The 20,854-nt window shown below is 42.7% G+C and overlaps 1 protein-coding gene across 1 annotated transcript in view; it reads right to left on the reverse strand.

The window, feature by feature from the left end:
• LOC119732106 (protein dispatched homolog 3-like) overlaps positions 1-20,854 on the reverse strand; it is a 52,673-nt gene that overhangs the window by 3,248 nt on the left and 28,571 nt on the right. The window contains exons 5-18 of the mRNA XM_038205497.1: positions 20,662-20,753; positions 19,510-19,689; positions 17,928-18,088; positions 16,759-16,886; positions 16,389-16,585; positions 15,660-15,845; positions 14,551-14,852; positions 12,943-13,114; positions 11,565-11,795; positions 10,176-10,459; positions 9,553-9,685; positions 8,447-8,577; positions 7,104-7,269; positions 5,593-5,706 (exon numbers count right to left, since the gene is read on the reverse strand). Coding sequence (XP_038061425.1) covers positions 5,593-5,706; positions 7,104-7,269; positions 8,447-8,577; positions 9,553-9,685; positions 10,176-10,459; positions 11,565-11,795; positions 12,943-13,114; positions 14,551-14,852; positions 15,660-15,845; positions 16,389-16,585; positions 16,759-16,886; positions 17,928-18,088; positions 19,510-19,689; positions 20,662-20,753 — 2,477 coding nt within the window. The remainder of the gene's footprint in view (positions 1-5,592; positions 5,707-7,103; positions 7,270-8,446; positions 8,578-9,552; positions 9,686-10,175; positions 10,460-11,564; positions 11,796-12,942; positions 13,115-14,550; positions 14,853-15,659; positions 15,846-16,388; positions 16,586-16,758; positions 16,887-17,927; positions 18,089-19,509; positions 19,690-20,661; positions 20,754-20,854) is intronic.

A 20,854-nucleotide genomic window follows, 5' to 3' on the forward strand; every position in this document is an offset into this window, starting at 1 on the left:
GCATCACATTAAAGAAAAAAGACCAGGCTTTCCAATACTTTTTGTTTCATCTCATTTGCTTTTGTCAACCCAGAGATAACTCCAGTTTACTGTGGAACACAACAATCGAGTTTGTGCCACTTTCTGGTTGAGTGAGAACGGTGAAAGAATTAGTTAAACAAAACGTTATTCACACTTGAACAGATTTGAAATTCAAAGAAGGGATTAACTTCATAAAGAAACTATTTATCATTGAACTTATTATGTTGACTATTAAAGCTTGTATCGAGAAAACCAGACTTCCTTTGTGTACTTTAATCTGTGTTTTGTTTCTTTTGCCAAGTTGCAATCTTTTGTGAGCTTCAAGACAGCATGGCACAGTATTCGAAACAACTCTGCCCATGCATAAAAGTGGCACAAAATCGATGTTGGTGTATCGCACTAAATTGATTATATCTCTGAATTGACAACAGCAAATAAGATCAAACAAACACTATAGGAAAGCCCAGTCTTTGTTCTTTAATATTATGCCAAGTAAGAATGACTTAATTTGAAATTTCATATTTAACCAATTTTTTTTTCTGATTGTACCATTTTTTTGGAGACAGGCTGTAGATACATGGATTTTACTCAAAAAAGTAGGAATTTTCAAGGTGTGGTGATTTGTCGCAAATTGAAGTATTTTATGGGGGATACTTGTATTGAAGTATTTTTTTTTTACTAAGTCTGAATTTCAGCCCAGGAAATTAATTCTGGTTAAAATAGGAGCATTTTGAAAGTAGATTTTCAAACTCTAAAATTTTAGTACACAAGAATAAAGAAATGACTCAAGAAGAATATAAATTCCAGTATGTGTGTTCAAATTAATTTGGCTTATGGCTAGCAGTCACACATGGGTCTATGGGAAGTGACTCCTATACGGTGGCCCACAACTGTCACGGCAAAAGCAAAAGCGCCACGGCAAGCGCAAAAGCGCCGCGGCAAGCGCAACAGCGCCGCGGCAAGCGCAACAGCGCCACGGCAAGCGCAAAAGCGCCACGGCAAAAGAAAAAGCGCCACGGCAAAACAAAAAGCGCCGCGGCAACAGAAAAAGCGCCACGGCAAAAGAAAAAGCGCCACGGCAAAACAAAAAGCGCCGCGGCAAGCGCAAAAGCGCCACGGCAAGCGCAAAAGCGCCACGGCAAGCGCAAAAGCGCCACGGCAAGCGCAAAAGCGCCACGGCGAAAGCAAAAGCGCCACGGCGAAGGCAAAAGTGCCACGGGTTTATTGGGAAGGGGCGTAATCATACATGCCGCTACTACATCAAAAAATAAAATGGGAAGGAGAATGGCCGCCACCAGGAATTCTTATTAAGCACAGAATTTAATTCTTTGAGAAGTGATTTTATGGCTGAGAAAATAGCAAGGCCAAGGAAAACCGGTCAGGAAATAAATCGTCGATATTAATTTGTTGTAGGATAATTATTATTCCAAGAGAGTTGCTGCCGTGAATCAGAGTTTATCAAGGAGTGGGACTCGCTATCGGCACCATCAGGGCCGTTCCTCATTTCTTTACATTTCTTGGGATGCAAACAATTACGAGGACGGGAGGCTCTGTGAGCTGATGCATTTTTTTGAAGAGTTTTTTTCCTTCCGACTAGCATGCAGAGAAGAGTTCCGTTAATTTGAGACTCAGTTCACCCATGGGCGTCGCGAGGGGGGCAAGGGGGCGCTCCCCCCCCCCCTGGAATAGCACACAAAAAAGGAAGGGGAAAAAACTGAGAGATTTGTTCAGAAATACAAGAAGTTTTTGGGAAAAATATGTTTTGCCCCCTTTAGAAAAAATTCTGGCGACGCCCATGAGTTCACCGGTGTGTATACCAGTGTAGGCACACAATTGAGCTGCCCAGAGTTTGGATATAGAATAAGAAAGAAAGAAATTAACTCAGAACCTAGAACTCATTGGCCCACCCACCCCCGGCTCAAGAAACCAACAAGCCGAACAAGACCTCATGATGCTTAGGCCAAAAAAAAAGTCTCCGGTTTCTGGTATGCGCGCGCGTCGCCGTAGCCATGCGCGTCGGCAAAATGAAAAAGTTTTTTTTTCAATAAAAGATGATGTCTCAAAACCACCAAACTCACTGGTTTGACTGGAATTCTGCTGCTGCACAATTTTAACGTGTTTTTAGATGGGGTTATGATCGAGAATAAGCTTTATGTGGCCTCTCTGGACTCCCATATATTTGCACTAAGTTTAGTCGGGCACCATTTGCAGTCATCAGCCGACATTTGAAGCCAAAAAAAAAAAAAAAAACAGGTAAAAAAAAAAAAAAAGCCGCGTCGCCGCACCACTTTTGGGGCAAGCTCCATACCAGAAACCGGAGACTTTTTTTTTTGGCCTTAGCGATAGCGATGATGAGTTGCCCTGTGGACAGTCTTCCACATCATCGCAGAATCAGCCTGCAGGGCAGAAAGAGGGCTTGTTTCCTGCATCAAATAGTTCCGTATTCACTCGAAACAAAGCAAACGGCTCTTTTCAGAGCCACCAAATTTTCATAGAAGAGCTTAGAACTGTGCATCTCAACGATAACACTTCTCCTTTGTTTAGTGTCTCTCCCTTACCCCCCCCCCTTTTTTTTAAGTTAATTTCTTTCTTTCTTATTCTATATCCAAAGTCTTCGCCTGTGTTACGTTCCTTACATGAAATCCACGACCTAACCTCCTCTGTTGAAAGCGTTGCAACTGTCTAATAGAACGATCCATTTCTCGATTTGTGAGTTATCTTCAACTCAGTCGTGTTTATTGGGAAGGGGCGTAATCATACATGCGGCCACTACATCTAAAATTCAATGGAAAGGAGTATGGCCGCCACCATGAATTGAGAAGTGATTTTATGGCTGAGAAAATAGCAAGGAAAACCGGTCAGTGCAAGCAACGTTCAGCGAAGAGTTTTGAAATTCCCGCTCTCTGGGAATTTCTAACCTAATGGGCCCGCGGGCGAGTTACGTGTTGACAAGCCTTACCCACCCACTGCCGCAGCCCTGCAGGAGAGCCTTAATCGACTTCCTATAGATGTGTATGATATACTGAAAAAGAAAAAAAAAATTAACTCATACACTCTGGGCAGCTCACTTTCGTGCCTACACTGGTATACACACCTGTGAAAAAAGGCTCAAATTAACGGAACTCTTCTCTGCATGCTAGTCGGAAGGGGAAAAAAATGTTTTCAAAAATGCATCAGCTCACAGAGCCTCCCGTCCTCGTAATTGTTTGCATCCCAAGAAATGTAAAGAAATGAGGAACGGCCCTGATGGTGCCGATAGCGAGTCCCACTCCTTGATAAACTCTGATTCACGGCAGCAACTCTCTTGGAATAATAATTATCCTACAACAAATTAATATCGACGATTTATTTCCTGACCGGTTTTCCTTGGCCTTGCTATTTTCTCAGCCATAAAATCACTTCTCAAAGAATTAAATTCTGTGCTTAATAAGAATTCCTGGTGGCGGCCATTCTCCTTCCCATTTATTTTTTGATGTAGTAGCGGCATGTATGATTACGCCCCTTCCCAATAAACCCGTGGCACTTTTGCCTTCGCCGTGGCGCTTTTGCTTTCGCCGTGGCGCTTTTGCGCTTGCCGTGGCGCTTTTGCGCTTGCCGTGGCGCTTTTGCGCTTGCCGTGGCGCTTTTGCGCTTGCCGCGGCGCTTTTTGTTTTGCCGCGGCGCTTTTTCTTTTGCCGCGGCGCTTTTTGTTTTGCCGTGGCGCTTTTTCTTTTGCCGCGGCGCTTTTTGTTTTGCCGCGGCGCTTTTTCTTTTGCCGTGGCGCTTTTGCGCTTGCCGCGGCGCTGTTGCACTTGCCGCGGCGCTGTTGCGCTTGCCGCGGCGCTGTTGCGCTTGCCGCGGCGCTGTTGCGCTTGCCGCGGCGCTTTTGCGCTTGCCGTGGCGCTTTTGCTTTTGCCGTGACAGTTGTGGGCCACCGTACTCCTAAGTGTATTCTAAGATCCACTGATTCACACTGTGTTGGTTTAGGTTTTAGTTTTTGTAGTTAACTCTTGGTTTTGGTCATTATTTTGGTTCAGTCCTGGTTTTAGCTCTTGCTTTGGTTAAAGGGAATATACATCATTTGCTTTTGCTGTAATTTTCAGAAATGGATGGAATTGGGGGGTTGGAAATATATAGCAAATATAGTTACACTGACTTTTTTGAGGTTTTGGGTTCAAAAATGCTATAAAACCCAAGAAAAACAATCATTTTCCTGTAGTCTGGTTCCCCGACTCCATTTAAGAAGAAACAGAGCAGTTTACATATATTGGGGAATTGTAAGGTCAGGGAACTAGTCTAGCTGGCTTGTACCCATTCATAGGTGTGTAATCGATTGCAAACAAGTGTGATGGTCAACTGGGGCCAGTATTTGAAAAAAAAAGCCAGTTTTTTCCAACGCTGATCGGCCGATCAGCGTTGGAAATTGATACAAAAATACCACTTTTCTTGAAAATGACAGTATACCAGGTGCCATGATTTTACAGGATGCTTTACACTGTCATTCACTAACAGTCCAGCAAGGTATTTCAAAATGATTTGGTAGTTTTATTTTTTGATGTTTGCAAATGTTGTATTTTCCCTTTAATTTATTCTGTGGTGCTCTTTTGTAAATAATTTCCCTTTTTTGTCCATTTTTATTTGAAATCTAAAGTCTTGTCTCTGGTCTCTCTATTAATTAAATTTCCTCGCGACTTTTCCCTTCAAAGATCCTGAGTTTAATTTAGTTTCGTTAGTTAATCCCCACAGAGTCTATTTAGTGTGAGTTCCCCCATACTGTTTCGTTTTTCCAGGTTACACATGGATTACTGAGGGTGCCATTTGCTGGTAGCTTGCCTCAGTATTTTCAAGCCCCTTTGAAAGTTGACAAGTTGCTTTTGAGTAATGTTGGTCTTCAATTTGTGTGTGACCAAACTCTATTTGAGGTACCTTTTGTGTCCACAACATTCCCTTGTTCATGATGTTTCCAAAACAAGGAAAACTGGTTCTTTCTGATGTGGAAATATTGTACAAAACAATATCTTTTATTGAGAAGTCGTTTTATTATTTAAAAGGGAATATATACAACATTTGCAAACATAAAAAAACAAAACTACCAAATTATTATGAATTACTTTAAACTGGTCTCAGTCAGTGAATGACAGTCTAAAGCATCCTTTTAAAATCATGGCACCTGGTGCGCTGTCATTTTCAAGAAAAGTGGTATTTTTGTAACAATTTCCAAGGCTGGTCAGCCGGCCAGCATTGGATAAAGCTGACTTTTTTCAAATACTGCCCACAATTTACTATATTTAGTTAGTCCGCATTTTGTTTGCAATCAATTACACACCTAAGAACAGGTACAAGTATGGTATGAACAGGTATGAAATATAATTTTTGGGATTTGGGTTCCACTTTTGTTTAACTCACCCTGTATATCGTAGGGTTTTAAAAACAAATTTTGTATGGATTACGAAAAGATATCAGTTGTTTTTCCCATTTGGGCCACTTCTGGTTGCTATGGTCACTACTAAAAGGTTGGATAAAGAGATACTGTTGGTTACATTTTTGGTGATTTGTGATGTTGCTTTGGAATTGGTTTTGCTCTGTACTTACCTCCTATTGTGAGGAACGCTATGAGAAGAATGCCTATATGGGCTGTGAAGATCACTACAGCTACTACACACACTAGAAGCGAGAAGGCAACGCCGTATATGGCACTCGTTACGCCTGCATAGGGATGAACAAGAGCAAATTAGCAGTGTTTTAGTCAGGATATTTGTGATGGATCAGACGGCATCACGTGTCAATCACATGTCAGTCACAAGTCAATCACAAGTCAATGAAAGCCAATCACAAGTCATTCACAAGTCAATCACAAGTCAATGAAAAGCCAATCACACGCCAATCACAAGTCAATCGCAAGTCAATCCCAAGTCAGTCAAAAATCAATCACAAGACCATCACAAGTCAATCACAAGTCAATCACACGTCAATCACATTTCAATCACAAGTCAATCAAATGTCAGTCACAAGTCCATCACATGTCAGTCACAAGTCAATAACAAGTCAATCACACGTCCATCACAAGTCCATCACCAGTCCATCACATGTCCATCACAAGTCCATCACAAGTCCATCACAAGTCCATCTCAAGACCATCACAAGTCCATCTCAAGACCATCACAAGTCAATCACAAGTCAGTAGCAAGTCAATCTTAAGTCAATCAGAAGTTGACATCATAGGCCAAGTTCGCGCAAGGACTATAGTTGACCAATGGTTAATTAACGTTTGCCTGAACTCTGTCTAGTCAACGATGGTTGACTACGCTAGTCGACTATTTGGAACCATCCTACTGGGGTTGGTTGCTTCGCTGGTAACCAATAGCCGTGCGCATTCATAACGCTAGCAGAGAGCCAGGATCCAGAAGTTTTGCGATAACATTTTGACCAGCGTTTGACTAGAGACGTTCGCACGTTGCTACCAGTGCGCAGGCGTACGGTACGTCACAAATCAACCACTAGTCGACTAATGGTCCTTGCCCGAACTTGGCCATAGGTGTTGCCAAATGGTCTTCCGATTGCACTGGGCCACAAGGACTTGGGAGTTCTATATTTTTGAAGTGTACGCTTTATGGTGCGAATTTTTTAGCTGCGGGATAGCAGCTCAACAAATCATCATGTCTCTCCGTTAGTCCGTACGTTAACAAACATTGACATTGTCTTTTGCTCCTACATATTTTAACCGATTTCAACCAAACTTTGTCAAAAGTATCAGTAGCCCAGCCCCAACATGTCACATGACCAAACTGGGGTCAAAGGTCATCATGGGATCACTGGGGTCAAAGGCCTATTTTTTAAAACTCAACATACTATACTACATGGCACAATCACGTGACTTATGCATGAACATGAATTCGTTGGCCCGCAGCTTCCGAGATATTTCCGACCGAGATTGTTTTGTGTTAAACAGTGATTATTATCTTAACAAGACCTCCAAATGCATTTGTGTTTGTGTGGTTATAAAGGACGGATATCAATCTGTGGGACACTACAAGCAGGAACGTGAAGTATATTGTGGACACTCACCATGTGCTTAACGTGGTCTACAAGAGGCTGTAACTTACCCACAATCTCCATGAAGACTTGCTTCCAGTAATCGCTCGTCTGGAACATTGTCTCCAGACCCACCTTCTCCTCGTCAGTCAGGGAGTCTTTTGCCTCCTGGATGGCCGTCTCCCAAGCATTGTAATCCTTGTAAGCCGCGAAGGAGGACTTGCCTTGGAAGATATTCTAAAGAAATATAATAAAATAAGTTTTTCATAGTTTTGTAAAAACCTCTTTTTGAAGAACTTCAGATTCAGTCGGTTAAATATTGGTACAGCATGGATATGTCGTCATAAATTTTAGTGTCATGAGTTTAGTACAAAAAGCTATTCTTGTTACAAATGTATAAACAAAATTACTACTTTGTATATGACAAATCTGTTTACACCACACATTCAGATTCGTGAAACGAGACAATCATGTTATGGCACTGAGGATTCTCTTTGCCAAAAAAGAATGTTATGCCTCGAGCTTTGCTGTAACTGGTACAATCATCTGGAATAACTTGCATGTACAGTTGAGAACAAAGACTTCTCTAACCTCATTCAAATCTGCACTACGTAAAAAGTTCAGTCAGTGATATTCCGCAAATATGTGAGCGTTTTTTTATTGTCTTCATTTATTAGATCTAAATCTGTGCTGATCTACCGAGTTGCCAAACTTGGTTGCCATAGAAATACAGAGCCGGATGGGAATTTTACAGTGTTTTCTCCCAAAAGGGTTTTTCGCGGGGTTTTCACCCCTCCAGTAATCAGCAAATCAGCGGCCTTAATTTTTTGATTTCACAATGAATATACACATTCTTTTGTGTTCACTGAATTCACCTTATAGTAAAGCGATGTTGTTCATGTAGTTGTAATAGTTTTGCAATATTTATAAAAGTTGCTTAACAATTATTTATTAATCCCATGTGCTTTCAGTTTTTGTAGTGTAGTGTAGTGTAGTGTAGTGTAGTGTAGTGTAGTGTAGTGTAGTGTAGTGTAGTGTAGTGTAGTGTAGTGTAGTGTAGTGTAGTGTAGTGTAGTGTAGTGTAGTGTAGTGTAGTGTAGTGTAGTGTAGTGTATTTGTACATGTCTGTAGTTATTTGTATTGTATGCAGGGCCCAATGGAAACCAGTTAATGGCGTTAGGGCATACCCTGGGTAACAAAATGTAATAAATAAATAACTGAATAAATAAATTGAGTCCAAATTTGTTTTTTTCCAGAGACTGCGAACAAATGACAGAGGGTTTCCCCCAAGAAATTCCTCAGTGAACCTACAAGAATGTCTTGGCTTATAGTCATAAAATGTGAACAGCGGACAGAGATGAAAGTAGATTGTTCAAATGAACCACTTGGAATGGTAAAACCCAATCTAACATACCGATTTGAAGGCCATAGCGAACCAGTAAACCTTGTTGTTGTGAAGTCCGATCAACTTATTGGAATAGGAATCTGGGATGTCCTTGCAATCCTCATATGTGGCTTTCATAGCGTTGATGAGGCTAGAATATTCTGAAAGTTAAAAACGAACAAAATATAGTAATGAAAAGGATGAAAAATCAAAGGCCCAAGTGGCCCCATTCTATGATATGTAAGGGACTATGATATGCAAGCAATTTGGCGATTAAGTCATGCAAAACAAGACTGCGTCTCAATTGACCTCGATATTCTGACCATTCAGTGGGTGCCTTCTAAACCATGCAGAAAAAGAAAGTCCAAACTCATTGGAGGGTCACAATTTTGAAGCAGATCGTTTCATGATAACGTCATTTACATAGACCTTTGGGGAATGTTGTTAGCTACATTTTGATACCCCGCTTGCTGCCAAAGACTGTAAATTGTCCAATACTGACAACAGTTTATGAAAAATGACGCAGTTTGAAAATTGCAAATTTAATGAGTACGCGAGTCGAGTGGAAATTGCTGCGTGACAATGTGACACTGCCCGAAACGAACGGCAGGGAATCTCGATCGCACCGTGCTTGTATTACCCGTGCTTTGTTCGTGTACTGTGCAGTCGATAGGACCAATAAATTACAGGCACATGTGTTGGCGCTTAGCAATTTCTCCTCGCGTATCTCTTAAATAGCAACTTTTTAAACTGCATCGTTAGCCTCCCAGATTATTATTATTATATCATACGTTGGTTACTGAGACTGCTCCGTTGGACAACGGGTGATACTTAAGACTATCCAGATCTTCGGCATCAGTAGTCAAACGCTCTCAACAAGATGAATCAAGCCCAGTCTTGAGAATGTTGGCAAGCTGACCCGAGAAATTCCCAGCATGCCTGGCACTCTGCTTTCAAGCTAATGCGCATGAGTGAGGTTTGCAGAGAATTTCTTTGGATTCAAGTGCAAAAGTTCCCAAGGCTGGATTTTGGTTTATATTTTTAAGAGCGCCCTCTACCATCGCAGCGGCTTGAATGCTTAGCAGGGACCGGCTGTTTTTAGGGGAACAAAATGAGTCTTGAACCGAGACTGATACCTTTTGGGAAGCACTGAGCGCCGCCTGGAATGACTAGGTCCTTCTTCGCCGCAATCTTCTTGCAGATTTTACACAGAGCTATTTTTGTCTCATCTCTCCCAAGGTCAAAGTCTGGATCATAGATTGCTGTACCCTACAAACAAATGTAAAAAAGGACAAAAAATGTGGGCATGGTCATGAAGAGAAATGAAAATATAGAAAACAATTTAGGAATCAGCCTTATTCAATTTGCTCTAGATTCAACCGATCTAAACAAGTCTGAGACTGGCTAGATCTGGTCTGAACCAGTTTAGCTTACCAGTTTGAAGCAGACCAAACCAATACAATCAATTCTGAGCCAGACCAAGCTAGCATGTGCCAGACCAAACCAGTCTGAGCCAGACCAAACCAGTCTGAGCCAGACCAAATCAATCTGAGCCAGAGCAAACCAGTCTGAGCCAGAGCAAACCAGTCTGAGCCAGACCAAACCAGTCTGAGCCAGACCAAATCAATCTGAGCCAGAGCAAACCAGTCTGAGCCAGACCAAACCAATCTGAGCCAGAGTAAACCAGTCTGAGCCAGACATGAACCAGATCAAACCAGAGTGAACCAGACCAATCCAGTCTGAGGCTCCTCCCTCTCACCTTGCTGTCCTCCACCACATGCTCCTGCGTTGTATTACTTGGGGCATAGTGGTCGATTCCAAACACCAGGTACACGAGGGCAGTGTTGTCAAGCACTGGTCGTTCCCCCGGCTTACCACACGAGCCCCCTGGGCAAGGGTTGTACCCTGCATGAGGGGATCCGGCACCATCTCCCCCTCCGGGTTTGACAGTATTTGACCCTTGACTCCCTCCACCTCCTGCACCTCCTCCTCCTCCTCCTCCACCCGAATCTCCGCCCCCTCCACTGGCTGGAGTATGTGGATCTGAAAGTAGAAACCAGAAATGATGAAACATGTACAATAGAAAATATTAATACTAGGCATTCTGGCAAAATGAGACGGAACTGGGCACAAGCCGTAGTGGAGAGAAGTGAAAAAAAAAAAAAACTGAATGGGCTTATTTTTGTTTTGAATTTCAGATTTATTGACATTTATAATCTTTGATATGTGTGCCACACATGTTTTAAAGAAATCGTTAAAAAATTCGTGGAATACAAGTGTTTTAAAGGAAAACAATTGGCATCTTTCATTTTCACGAAAACAAAACTTGAAACTTTTATAGGCCTTTTTCTCAGTTTTTGCTTTTTGGCATATCAATAAACGCAAACTTTAAACAGCCATAGCTTGTCAATTGAATATCGGATTAAACTGCAACAAACAGAAATGTAAGGAGAATTTGTCCGTTAATGATACCTGCAAACCCTCATTTTGACCTCTGCCCACTTCTGACTCGTTTTGCAAGAACGCTTCATAGCAAACTACATAATGTGCTTATCGCAGACTGCACTGCTGAAAGCTGTGTATTGTTGATTTGTGTCTTGTATTGGCTCCATAATAATATTCAAACAATGAATGTTTATGAGTGCAATGGTAAGAATAATTCCATGAGGTGACAGATGTATATTCCATTCCATGAGGCGAAATGGAACATTCCATGTCACCGAATGACATTATTCTTTCCATCGCATGTTAGTGAAACATTCATATATTATACAACGCCTGAATAGTGTTACTGTGGAATCGAACTTCTTTTTTTTTGCAGTGCGGCAGGGCCCTGGGTTGGGACGATGAATTCAATGACACGTGATCAAAAACCCACCAATCAGAGAACAGGGATCTATTCAGACATTGTATAATATGAAACAAACTTGAAACTTGGACTGTCTATAGAGGAATTGATATTGATGCTAAAAACCAATCCAACAATATGCCCCCAAAACAAGGACTAAATCTCAAATCCAGCCATGCAACCCGGAAGAAACCAAAAATAAATGAGGAATTTTTAATGGCACAATGAAGTGAGCAGTGAAAAACGAAAATCAGCTGATCCAAGGGAAAGCATGCAAGCCAGAACGAAGTGAATACTGACTGAAGCAGGGGCCGGGACTGGAGTATGCCATTTCAATCAGTTGTTTCTTTTCGCAGGATGCCTTCCGCATGGCGCACTGGTTTTTGTAGTTCTGGCCGTCGGAACCGCACACTATGTCCCACATGTTGGGGCAGGAGAATTTACAGTGACAGACAGGGCCCTGGGATGGGTCACTGTCGTCACAGGTGCTGTAGAATGGGCACGGCTGATTGCGATCGGCGCAGGTTTGTCCTACAGGAAAGAATGTTAGTCAGGGTCAGTTAATGATCCATGAAGCCCCGCTTAATGATTCATGAAACCCCGCCCAATGATCTATGAAGCCCCACCCAATGATCTATGAAGCCCCACCCAATGATCTATGAAGCCCCGCCCAATGATCCGTGAAGCCCCGCCCAATGATTCATGAAACCCCGCCTAATGATCCATGAAGCCCCGCCTAATGATCTATGAAGCCCCGCCCAATGATCTATGAAGCCCCGCCTAATGATCCATGAAGCCCCGCTTAATGATCCATGAAGCCCCGCCCAATGATCCATGAAGCCCCGCCCAATGATCTATAAAGCCCCACCCAATGATCTGTAAAGCCCCACCCAATGATCTATGAAGCCCCGCCCAATGATCCATGAAGCCCCGCCCAATGATCTATGAAGCCCCGCCTAATGATCCATGAAGCCCCGCTTAATGATCCATGAAGCCCCGCCTAATGATCCATGAAGCCCCGCCCAATGATCTATGAAGCCCCGCCTAATGATCCATGAAGCCCCGCCCAATGATCCATGAAGCCCCGCCCAATGATCCATGAAGCCCCGCCCAATGATCCATGAAGCCCCACCCAATGATCTATGAAGCCCTGCCCAATAATCCATGAAGACCCGCCCAATGATCTATGAAGCCCCGCCAAATGATCTATGAAACCCCAAATGACCCTTGAAGCGCCCAATGATAAATGAAGCCCCGCCCAATAAGTGTATGAAGCCCCACCCAATGATCCAGGAAGCCCCGCCCAATGATCCGTGAAGCCCCGCCCAATGATCTATGAAGCCCGCCTAATGATCCATGAAGCCCTGCCCAATGATCTATGAAGCCCCGCCCAATGATCTATGAAGCCCCGCCCAATGATCTATGAAGCCCCGCCCAATGATCTATGAAGCCCCGCCCAATGATCCATGAAGCCCCGCCCAATGATCAGTCAGTAAAAGGACAGTAATCTGGACATTCAAGTCCAACAAAAACCTTTTTTTGACAAACTGCCAAAAATCTAGTCTGAAAGAACACTACGCATATAACTAAAGAACAGTGTGCGTGAACCAGCTAGCTCAGCTTTTCTTTTTAAACGGCGCCCTCTTTTGTCCAAATAAATGATATTCCCCCGACTTACTTTGAACAGGTCTAGTGGTTGTTGTGGGTCGAACTGGTGCCACATGTTGGCGAGTTGTGGATTTGTGGTGGACGTCTGGTGGTTGGGTGTGGACGTGTGGCGGTTGGGTGTGGATGTCAGGCGGTTGGGTGTGGATGGAGGGCTGCGTTGGCTTAGCAATTCCAGGGGTCATCTATAGTGGACATATTAGTGGATATAGTGAGTTGACAAAGAGTTGTAATGACTCGAGACAATGACTCAAATCAAGTCCACCATATTTTATGACTCAACGAGTCCAATTTAAGTTGTGTTTTTTTTCAGTGACTCACTTTGAGTTTTACTTGGGTCTCAATTTGCAACAACTCAACTCAAGACCAACTCGAGTCACAATTTTCCGTGAGGGTTTATACATGTACGTCGGTAAAGGGCAAAACTTAATTTGATTTACATCACCCTGACGCAAAATTCCATCTTCCATCATGAATTTTCCGTGACTTGACTTGAGTCCAACTTGAGAGTCACAATTTTCAATTGACTCAATTAGTCCAACTTGAATCAATTTTCAGTGCTTCAAATTGAGTCCAACTTGAGTCACAATTTTCAGTGACTCAATGTGAGTCCAACTTGAGTCACATTTTCAGTGACTCAACGTGAGTCCAACTTGAGTCACAATTTTCAGTGACTCAACGTGAGTCCAACTTGAGTAACAATTTTCAGTGACTCAACGTGAGTCTATCTTGAGTCACAGTTTTCTGTGACTCAACATGAGTCCAACTTGAGTCACACTTTTTTGTGACTCAACTCAAATCTTAACTTGAGTCTTAACATTTGTTTGGTGACTCGACTCCATTTAAGCCATCGCAGGTAAACAGCTTCTCGTGACTCACTGCCAGCCAATGACTTGACCAGACTCAAAGCAACGCTTAAAGCTACAGTCCATCATTTGTAGCTATCCAAAAAGTGACCGACGTAATTACTGTTGAAAAACATACTTGGTTGAAAGATAGCAAGGGGACTAAACTCCCTGGGAAATTATTCTTTCTGGCATGCTGTCATTTTGAAGAAATCAACGAAAGAAGGCCTTTCCAACGGTGTGTCTTAAGACGCACCGCTGGAAATTTCCATTAGTAGTTCGTTTTTTAATACGGCATAGCACTCGCAAGCGTTGACACGATGCACACGCGCCCTCTATAATTTGTCGGATCAGTGCGCGACACTGCGTAGCTGCATTCGGCTCAGTAAGAACGTGTCTCAGACGCTGACTTCAGGCCCAATTCAAAACCTGATTCAGCAACTTTTGATTTGAAATCGAGATCCTAGAATGTTGTTTTTGTAGAAAAATACAGCTGAAGCTGAGCTGAAACTTAATCAGCTTAGTTGTTTATCACCCTTCTTTAGATTTTGAGAATGTTTGTTGCTTCAAACGAGCAAAATGCACGAATTACAAATGATGGACTATACCTTTAAAAATGTTAACAATAATTTACTGACCACCAAAACACTACAACTACACAGGCTGCAACTTTATACATTAGTGACCAGTCATGAGAATCCACTCAAGGAATTTGCTCCCTTTAGCCTACTCTCTTTACCCTATTTGTGCCTAGCATTAAGCAGCCCAGTTCTTACCGGTTTCCCGTGGGGGTGCGTCACAGGGTGTTGCCCTCCCCCTGGGGTAGGGTGCTTGGTGGGTATGGGTACCATCGGTAAGGTAACAGGCCCGCCTGGGACCGGTTGCGGTTGAACATGGGGACCGTCCGTGACGAGCCCCGAGCAACCCTTACAACTGATATCCTTGCCCGAGAAGTTGTAAGCCAGGTCTAGGAGCTGTTGTAAGTTGGTCTGCTTGTTGTAGAGGGCCGGGGGGCGGGTCGCCGGCTTGATGTGGATGACGAGTACCAGTGAGGCAGTAAAGATCATTACATACACAACTGAAGCAAGGGAAAAATGAAACATTAGTTTACAGTGTGTATCAAAAAAAGGCAAACAAAATATAACTGAATGCCGGACATAGAATGTGTAACCAACATAAAATATGATTTGAAAGATACGTCTTTTCGCTATTGAGACATCAAACATCAAAATCCAATAATTTTTGACAGAATTATGAGCAACTTGCCAAGAGCTGTCAAATTGACCATGGGACCAAGTTTTCAATTTTAGGCATTGGGAGAAAAATAGTTTATTTGGACAAAGGTAGTCTAATTGCCTCTGTGTGGATAATTGCCAGACCTACAAAATAAAATGTGTTTAGCGAGTAAACACAATTCTAAACACTTGCTTACACTTATGCTAAAACTGTTTAGCATGTTAACATGTTTAAAAATTGATAGCAAGAAAGTGTTTAGAATTGTGTTTACACATTTTTTTGTCAGCCAGGCAAATATCCACACAGAGGCAATTAGTCTACCTTTGTCCCGATGCCCAAAATGGAAAACTTAGTCCCATGGTCAATTTGACCTCTCTTGGAAAATTACTCATAACTCTGTCAAAAATTATCAGATTTGGACGTTTGATGTGTCATTTTAAAGTGGAAAGGCGTATCTTTCAAACCATACCTATTTCATCTATGTTGGTTACACATTCTACGTCTCGCATTCTGTTATCTTTTGTTTGCGTTTTTTTTAATACACACTGTAATTCAATATTTCTTACATGAATAAAGTACAGACAGAAATCTCAAGGAATTCTTTGGTTTAAAGCAATTCAACGAGATGGATGGGTTTGAGAGAACTCACGGATGACAAGCCAGCGGCCGCGGATGAAGGGCGTGGCTACGAATCGATTCAGGAATCCCTGGAGAATTTTGGTGATGCTGCGGGCCTGTTTGGGGGCGGGGCCTCTGGCTGGGATAGTGGGGGCGTGGGAGTAGTCGTCGTCGTTTGTCAAGATCAGAGGCTCATCGTTGTCATCAATCAGGAGATCTGTTTAATATGGAGAAATGGCGCATTAAGTGTGTTTGTGGACACCCTAGTGAGGGCGCTATACCAGATTTGGAGTCCATCACAAGTCCTTTTTCAAGTTTAGTCACATGTAACAGGACATGAACAATAACAAAAGAATATATTTGGCATGGTTCACTTCAATAGCTTTTGGCTTGAGTTGGGACGGAAGGACTTTTGGATGGACTTGTGATAGACTTGTGATGGACTTGTGATGGACTTGTGATGGACTTGTGATGGACTTGTGATGGACTTGTGATGGACTTGTGATGGACTTGTGATGGACTTGTAATGGACTTGTGATGGACTTGTGATGGACTTGTGCGGACTTGTGATGACTTGTGATGGACTTGTGATGGACTTGTGATGGACTTGTGATGGACTTGTAGTGGACTTGTGATGGACTTGTGATGGACTTGTGAAGGATCTGTGATGGACTTGTGAGGACTTGTGATGGACTTGTGATGGACTTGTGAAGGATTTGTGATGGACTTGTGATGGACCAACAACCCCCAAGAATCTTACGTTGAATGTTGGTATCTTCTTCTAGGTCCAGCATTGGGATGTCGTTATCCTCATGTGACCGTTCCGGTCCCGAGCCCGTCTCGCTTGACGACGTCTCGCTCGGAGGCGTGGCCTGTCTCTCGTGGCGGTCTAGGACACGGGAGAGCGTCTCCATGGCAGCTGCTGGATCATCAGAGCGCCTTGTGCAACGCCTGAATCTGAGAACAGGTTGACATTATAACATTAAGACATATTTATGCATGGTCATATTAAGGCAAACATATGTAGGCAAGTCTATCTATCTATAAGTTGAGAAATTCACAGAGTTGCAAAAGAAAAAAAATACTTACTACCTTAAACATATCGTAAAATTTTGTGTTGGTCTACTTACATGAAAACCTCGCAGTGGAAACAGCGCTGCCACAGCGTGAGGGCGCATGGCATGACAAGCGCCACCATGATCCAGCAAGACGTGACGATGAGACACATGAACAGGCCAAAGTCATTGATAGCTGGAATCTGTGGGGAAAAAAGGGGAAGATGTCACTAGGGACAACAGACAGGGTGACTAACACGGTGAGAAACAGAAACTGACAATGACAAGAGTGATAACAGACAGTGTGACAAACACAGTTAGGCACAGAATGGGGCACATGAATGAGCCAAAGTCATTGATAGCTGGGATCTGTGAGGGAGACGTGGGGTAGATGTCAATAGGGACAACAGATAGGGTGACAAACATGGTGAGAAACACAGAATAAGAATGAGGCGCATGAACAGGCCAATGTCAATGATAGCTGGGATCTGTGGGAAAGAGAGAAAGGAGATGTCAATAGGGACAACAGATAGGGTGACAAACATGGTGAGAAACACAAAACTGAGAATGAGAATAAAGCCCTGTTCCCACAGCCATGCGGAAGCTTACCGCGACATTTCCGTAAGTCTACTTTGCGTTCCAACTCAGACTTCTTTAACACCGACGGAACGTTTGTTCGCTGCGAGTGACTTGCAGAATGTCCGATTGCGGGTGTTGTGCACAATAACCTTTGACCTAAATGGATAATTTTGGCGCGATAAAATAGTCAGCTACTGTCCGACGCGACGCAATGCTGATAGTGTGGGATAGGAAAAAATGACTTGGTATGATTTGTACCAGCGATTTCAGAGACAGTGCAAACCGTTATGGTCTCTTCTCATCCATTCTGAATCCAAAATTCTGAATTAAAATTCACCGTCTGCCTTAACCATCATTTTCACCATCAACAAACCCATAAAAGTTCTCATAAAATCAATCAAATCTGCCATGAATTCGTGGAGCAAACAGACAAAAAATTTCTGTTTAATCGATCAGGCTATGTTGTAGGCCTACGTTGTATGGCCATTGTATAGTTATGGGGCCCGTTCTTACGAGAGAACAAAAGTCCACTTTTAGGTTATTGAATTCATCAACTATAGTAAGCAATATTTTAAACCAAGAGTGTATTGAGGGCAGGGTTTCGAGGGGGGAGGGGGTGGGAAGGTTGGGGAGGGGGAAGGAAGGGAGGCCTCATCTTCTTTTACCTGGGAAGCGATGTTAGCTGCGAAGGCTCCGGCGGTTGTGAATGACGTGAAGAATGTTGCAATGCCCGCCGTCTTGACGGTGTGTGCCATGCGCTGTACTGGATCCTTGTAATGCTCAGCTTGCAAGAAGGTGTTGACGAAGACGAAGACGTCATCCACTCCTAATAATCAATCAAGAGTGATGGAGAATGAACCGTGTGTATGAGAGTAGATGGACACCACAAGCACACACACACTCTTGTTTTACTATACTCCTGAGGACAATGCTTTGTGTTTCCCTTTGTGCTGTAATATAACACACTACCATAGACTAAGCACATAACCGTACGATCTAGGACCGTTTGCAACAAAAGACACAAATCCCGAGGACTGAAAGGATCTGTTGCTCTCCCTTTGTGCGTCGGTAGTCGGGGGTTATGAAAAACACGTAAATGCGTGTATGGCGTGAAGTGTGCACGTGAAGTATATTCCAAAATGTGTACAATCCCACTGCGTCTTCATGTGAGCATCAAGAGTACATAACAACTATCGCGTTTCACTTTTGCTTTAGTGGCTACTGCACACTTTGAAAAAACAGCAAACAGGTCTTATGCCTGGATTCTGTTGGTAACAGGTAAAAGAATGTGCCCGCCGGCACATATTTTAAAACCACCTTTAATAATTATTGTTTTCTTTGGAACAATACTATATCAGGGTAGGTACCAGTCCTTTATTCACGTTGAGCATGGATTTCACTCGTGTAATCAGTCGGTCTGTTCCGGATATTTACATATTTCATGTCAAGCTATAAATGACCTCCAATGGACAGACCATGTTAACCACATCACTTCCAAGGCAGCCAGAAAACTGTACATCATCCCCATGCTCCAACGTTTTGGAATGCCAACCACTAATCTTCTAACAGTATTCACATCATACATCTTCCCTGACCCAGCAACAGGTAGCAATAGAAAGAAATCAACAACGCGCTCTACGAACCATACTTTCTAGTCATTACGAATCATATGAACAAGCGCTTGAAACGTGCAACCTTGTTTCACTCCAGAGCAGACGTTATGATCTATGTTGGAATTTCGCATCTCGGTTGTTTCGTTGCTTCCGTGACTGGCTACCTGAGACACGCACTTCACGCACGGAATTGCGTTCTGGTAGCAGACTTCAGAAAATTAGGTGTAGAACAGAACACTACCGGAAAAGCGCTCTGCCTCATAAGTGAGAATTCATATATGATAATTTGTTATAATAACATAGAAATCAAAATTTCTATTTTCAATTGAGCTTATTAAAAACCTTAATTTCATCAGCACGAATGTTGCTTTATTGTTTACTTAGAAGATAAAATATGTATTCTTTATGTGTGTCCTTATATTGCTATCCTACATGTATTTGACATCTTATTCATTTAGTCTTATTTGATAGCTATTAATTTATGACGATTTTTTTTTTTTTATGAAGTAATTCAAATGTTTTGTTATATTTGTACTTTACTGTAAACATTCACAATTCACCCTTTGGGCTGTGACAAATCGAATTGAATTGAATTGAATTGAAATTCCTACGTGCATTTCAAAAAAATTCTTACCGATGCCGATGATGACAAAGCCAGAGACCAGGTTAAGCAGGCCCAGGGCCGCCTTGCCGAAGGCGACGTGGTAGATGAAGTAAGCCCAGGCAAAGCTGAGGATGATGCTGAGGAATCCCCAGAAGGTCAACCAGAGGGAGAAGGAGGTCAGGACGAAGAGGAGGACGAAGATGGTGATGCCTGGATGTAAGAACAGGGGAAGAAGATAAAAAAATACTGCAAGTAAAGCTTGCGCGATCCCCCTGGCAAACTTTCTGTCCATGTTATATACCTAGCACTGTGAGCATAAATATCTTGTCAAATTCGCCTGGAAAGTCTTAAATTCTTTAAAAACACAATCCTCAACAATGGGGTGGGAATGTACCAGTAAACAATGGGACAAACAACTTGATATTGTTTTCCTGCTTCATTTCCAAATCCCATGTCACACTTTTGTACCCCTTTAGTGTGGAAAGGCCCACATGTTAGAGTCATTAGTAATACTGAACTGAGCTCTCCAGAGACCTCGTAAATATCCATATTGGAAAGGATTTTTTTGACGTTGGCCTTCTCTCCATAGACCACCTTTCAGGTTTGGTTGAGATTGATGACTGAACTTATAGTGAACCTATCAAAAATAGCACACACACACACAGAAGGAATACGCGATCGCAATATACCTAGAGATTGAGCACGGAGAAACAAGAAAGTAAGTGAAGTGTTGGTCATTTCGCAGGTTGTGGGTTCGAGTCCAGCCCGGGTTTGCGGTGTTTGTGTCCTTAAGCAAGGCACTTTGTCACTCATTGCTTCTCTCCACCCAGCTTCTTTGCACTGATATGGCAGTATCAAGCTATATACTCCCCAGGGAGCTGAGATTGTCTTTGGAATGTTTCATTGGCCCAATGAGCAGGGTAATTATGATGTAGCGCCTTGAGCACCAATACTGGTGGATATGTGCGCTTTATAAATACGCATTATGATTATCAATATGGCCCATTATTCCTTGGCATGAAACGACTGAGAATATTTTTAATCCTCCTGGATGGGATGCTGGTCCATCGCAGGTTACTCCCCAGCTAATGCCGGTACCCCTTTATACTCCTGGGTGGAGAGAGGCAAGTTGGGATGAAGTGGCTTGCCCAAGGACACAACACATAGCCACGTAGTTCTTACCAGTTGGTATGCAGAGGCGCAAATCATGTGCGATGGCTTCTTTAACTTCATAGTCGAAAAGCTGAGTGCCGCCGTACAAAACACGCACTTTACTGAAAGGAACACAAAAGCAGGAAGTATTTTTAAATCATATTCAGGACTCTTTAATAACACTTGTTTCTTTATTTTCAGCTGTAGGACAGCTCAACAAATC

The sequence above is a fragment of the Patiria miniata genome, unplaced genomic scaffold (assembly GCF_015706575.1).
Source record: "Patiria miniata isolate m_02_andy unplaced genomic scaffold, ASM1570657v1 HiC_scaffold_24, whole genome shotgun sequence".
NCBI classification, from domain to species: domain Eukaryota; kingdom Metazoa; phylum Echinodermata; class Asteroidea; order Valvatida; family Asterinidae; genus Patiria; species Patiria miniata.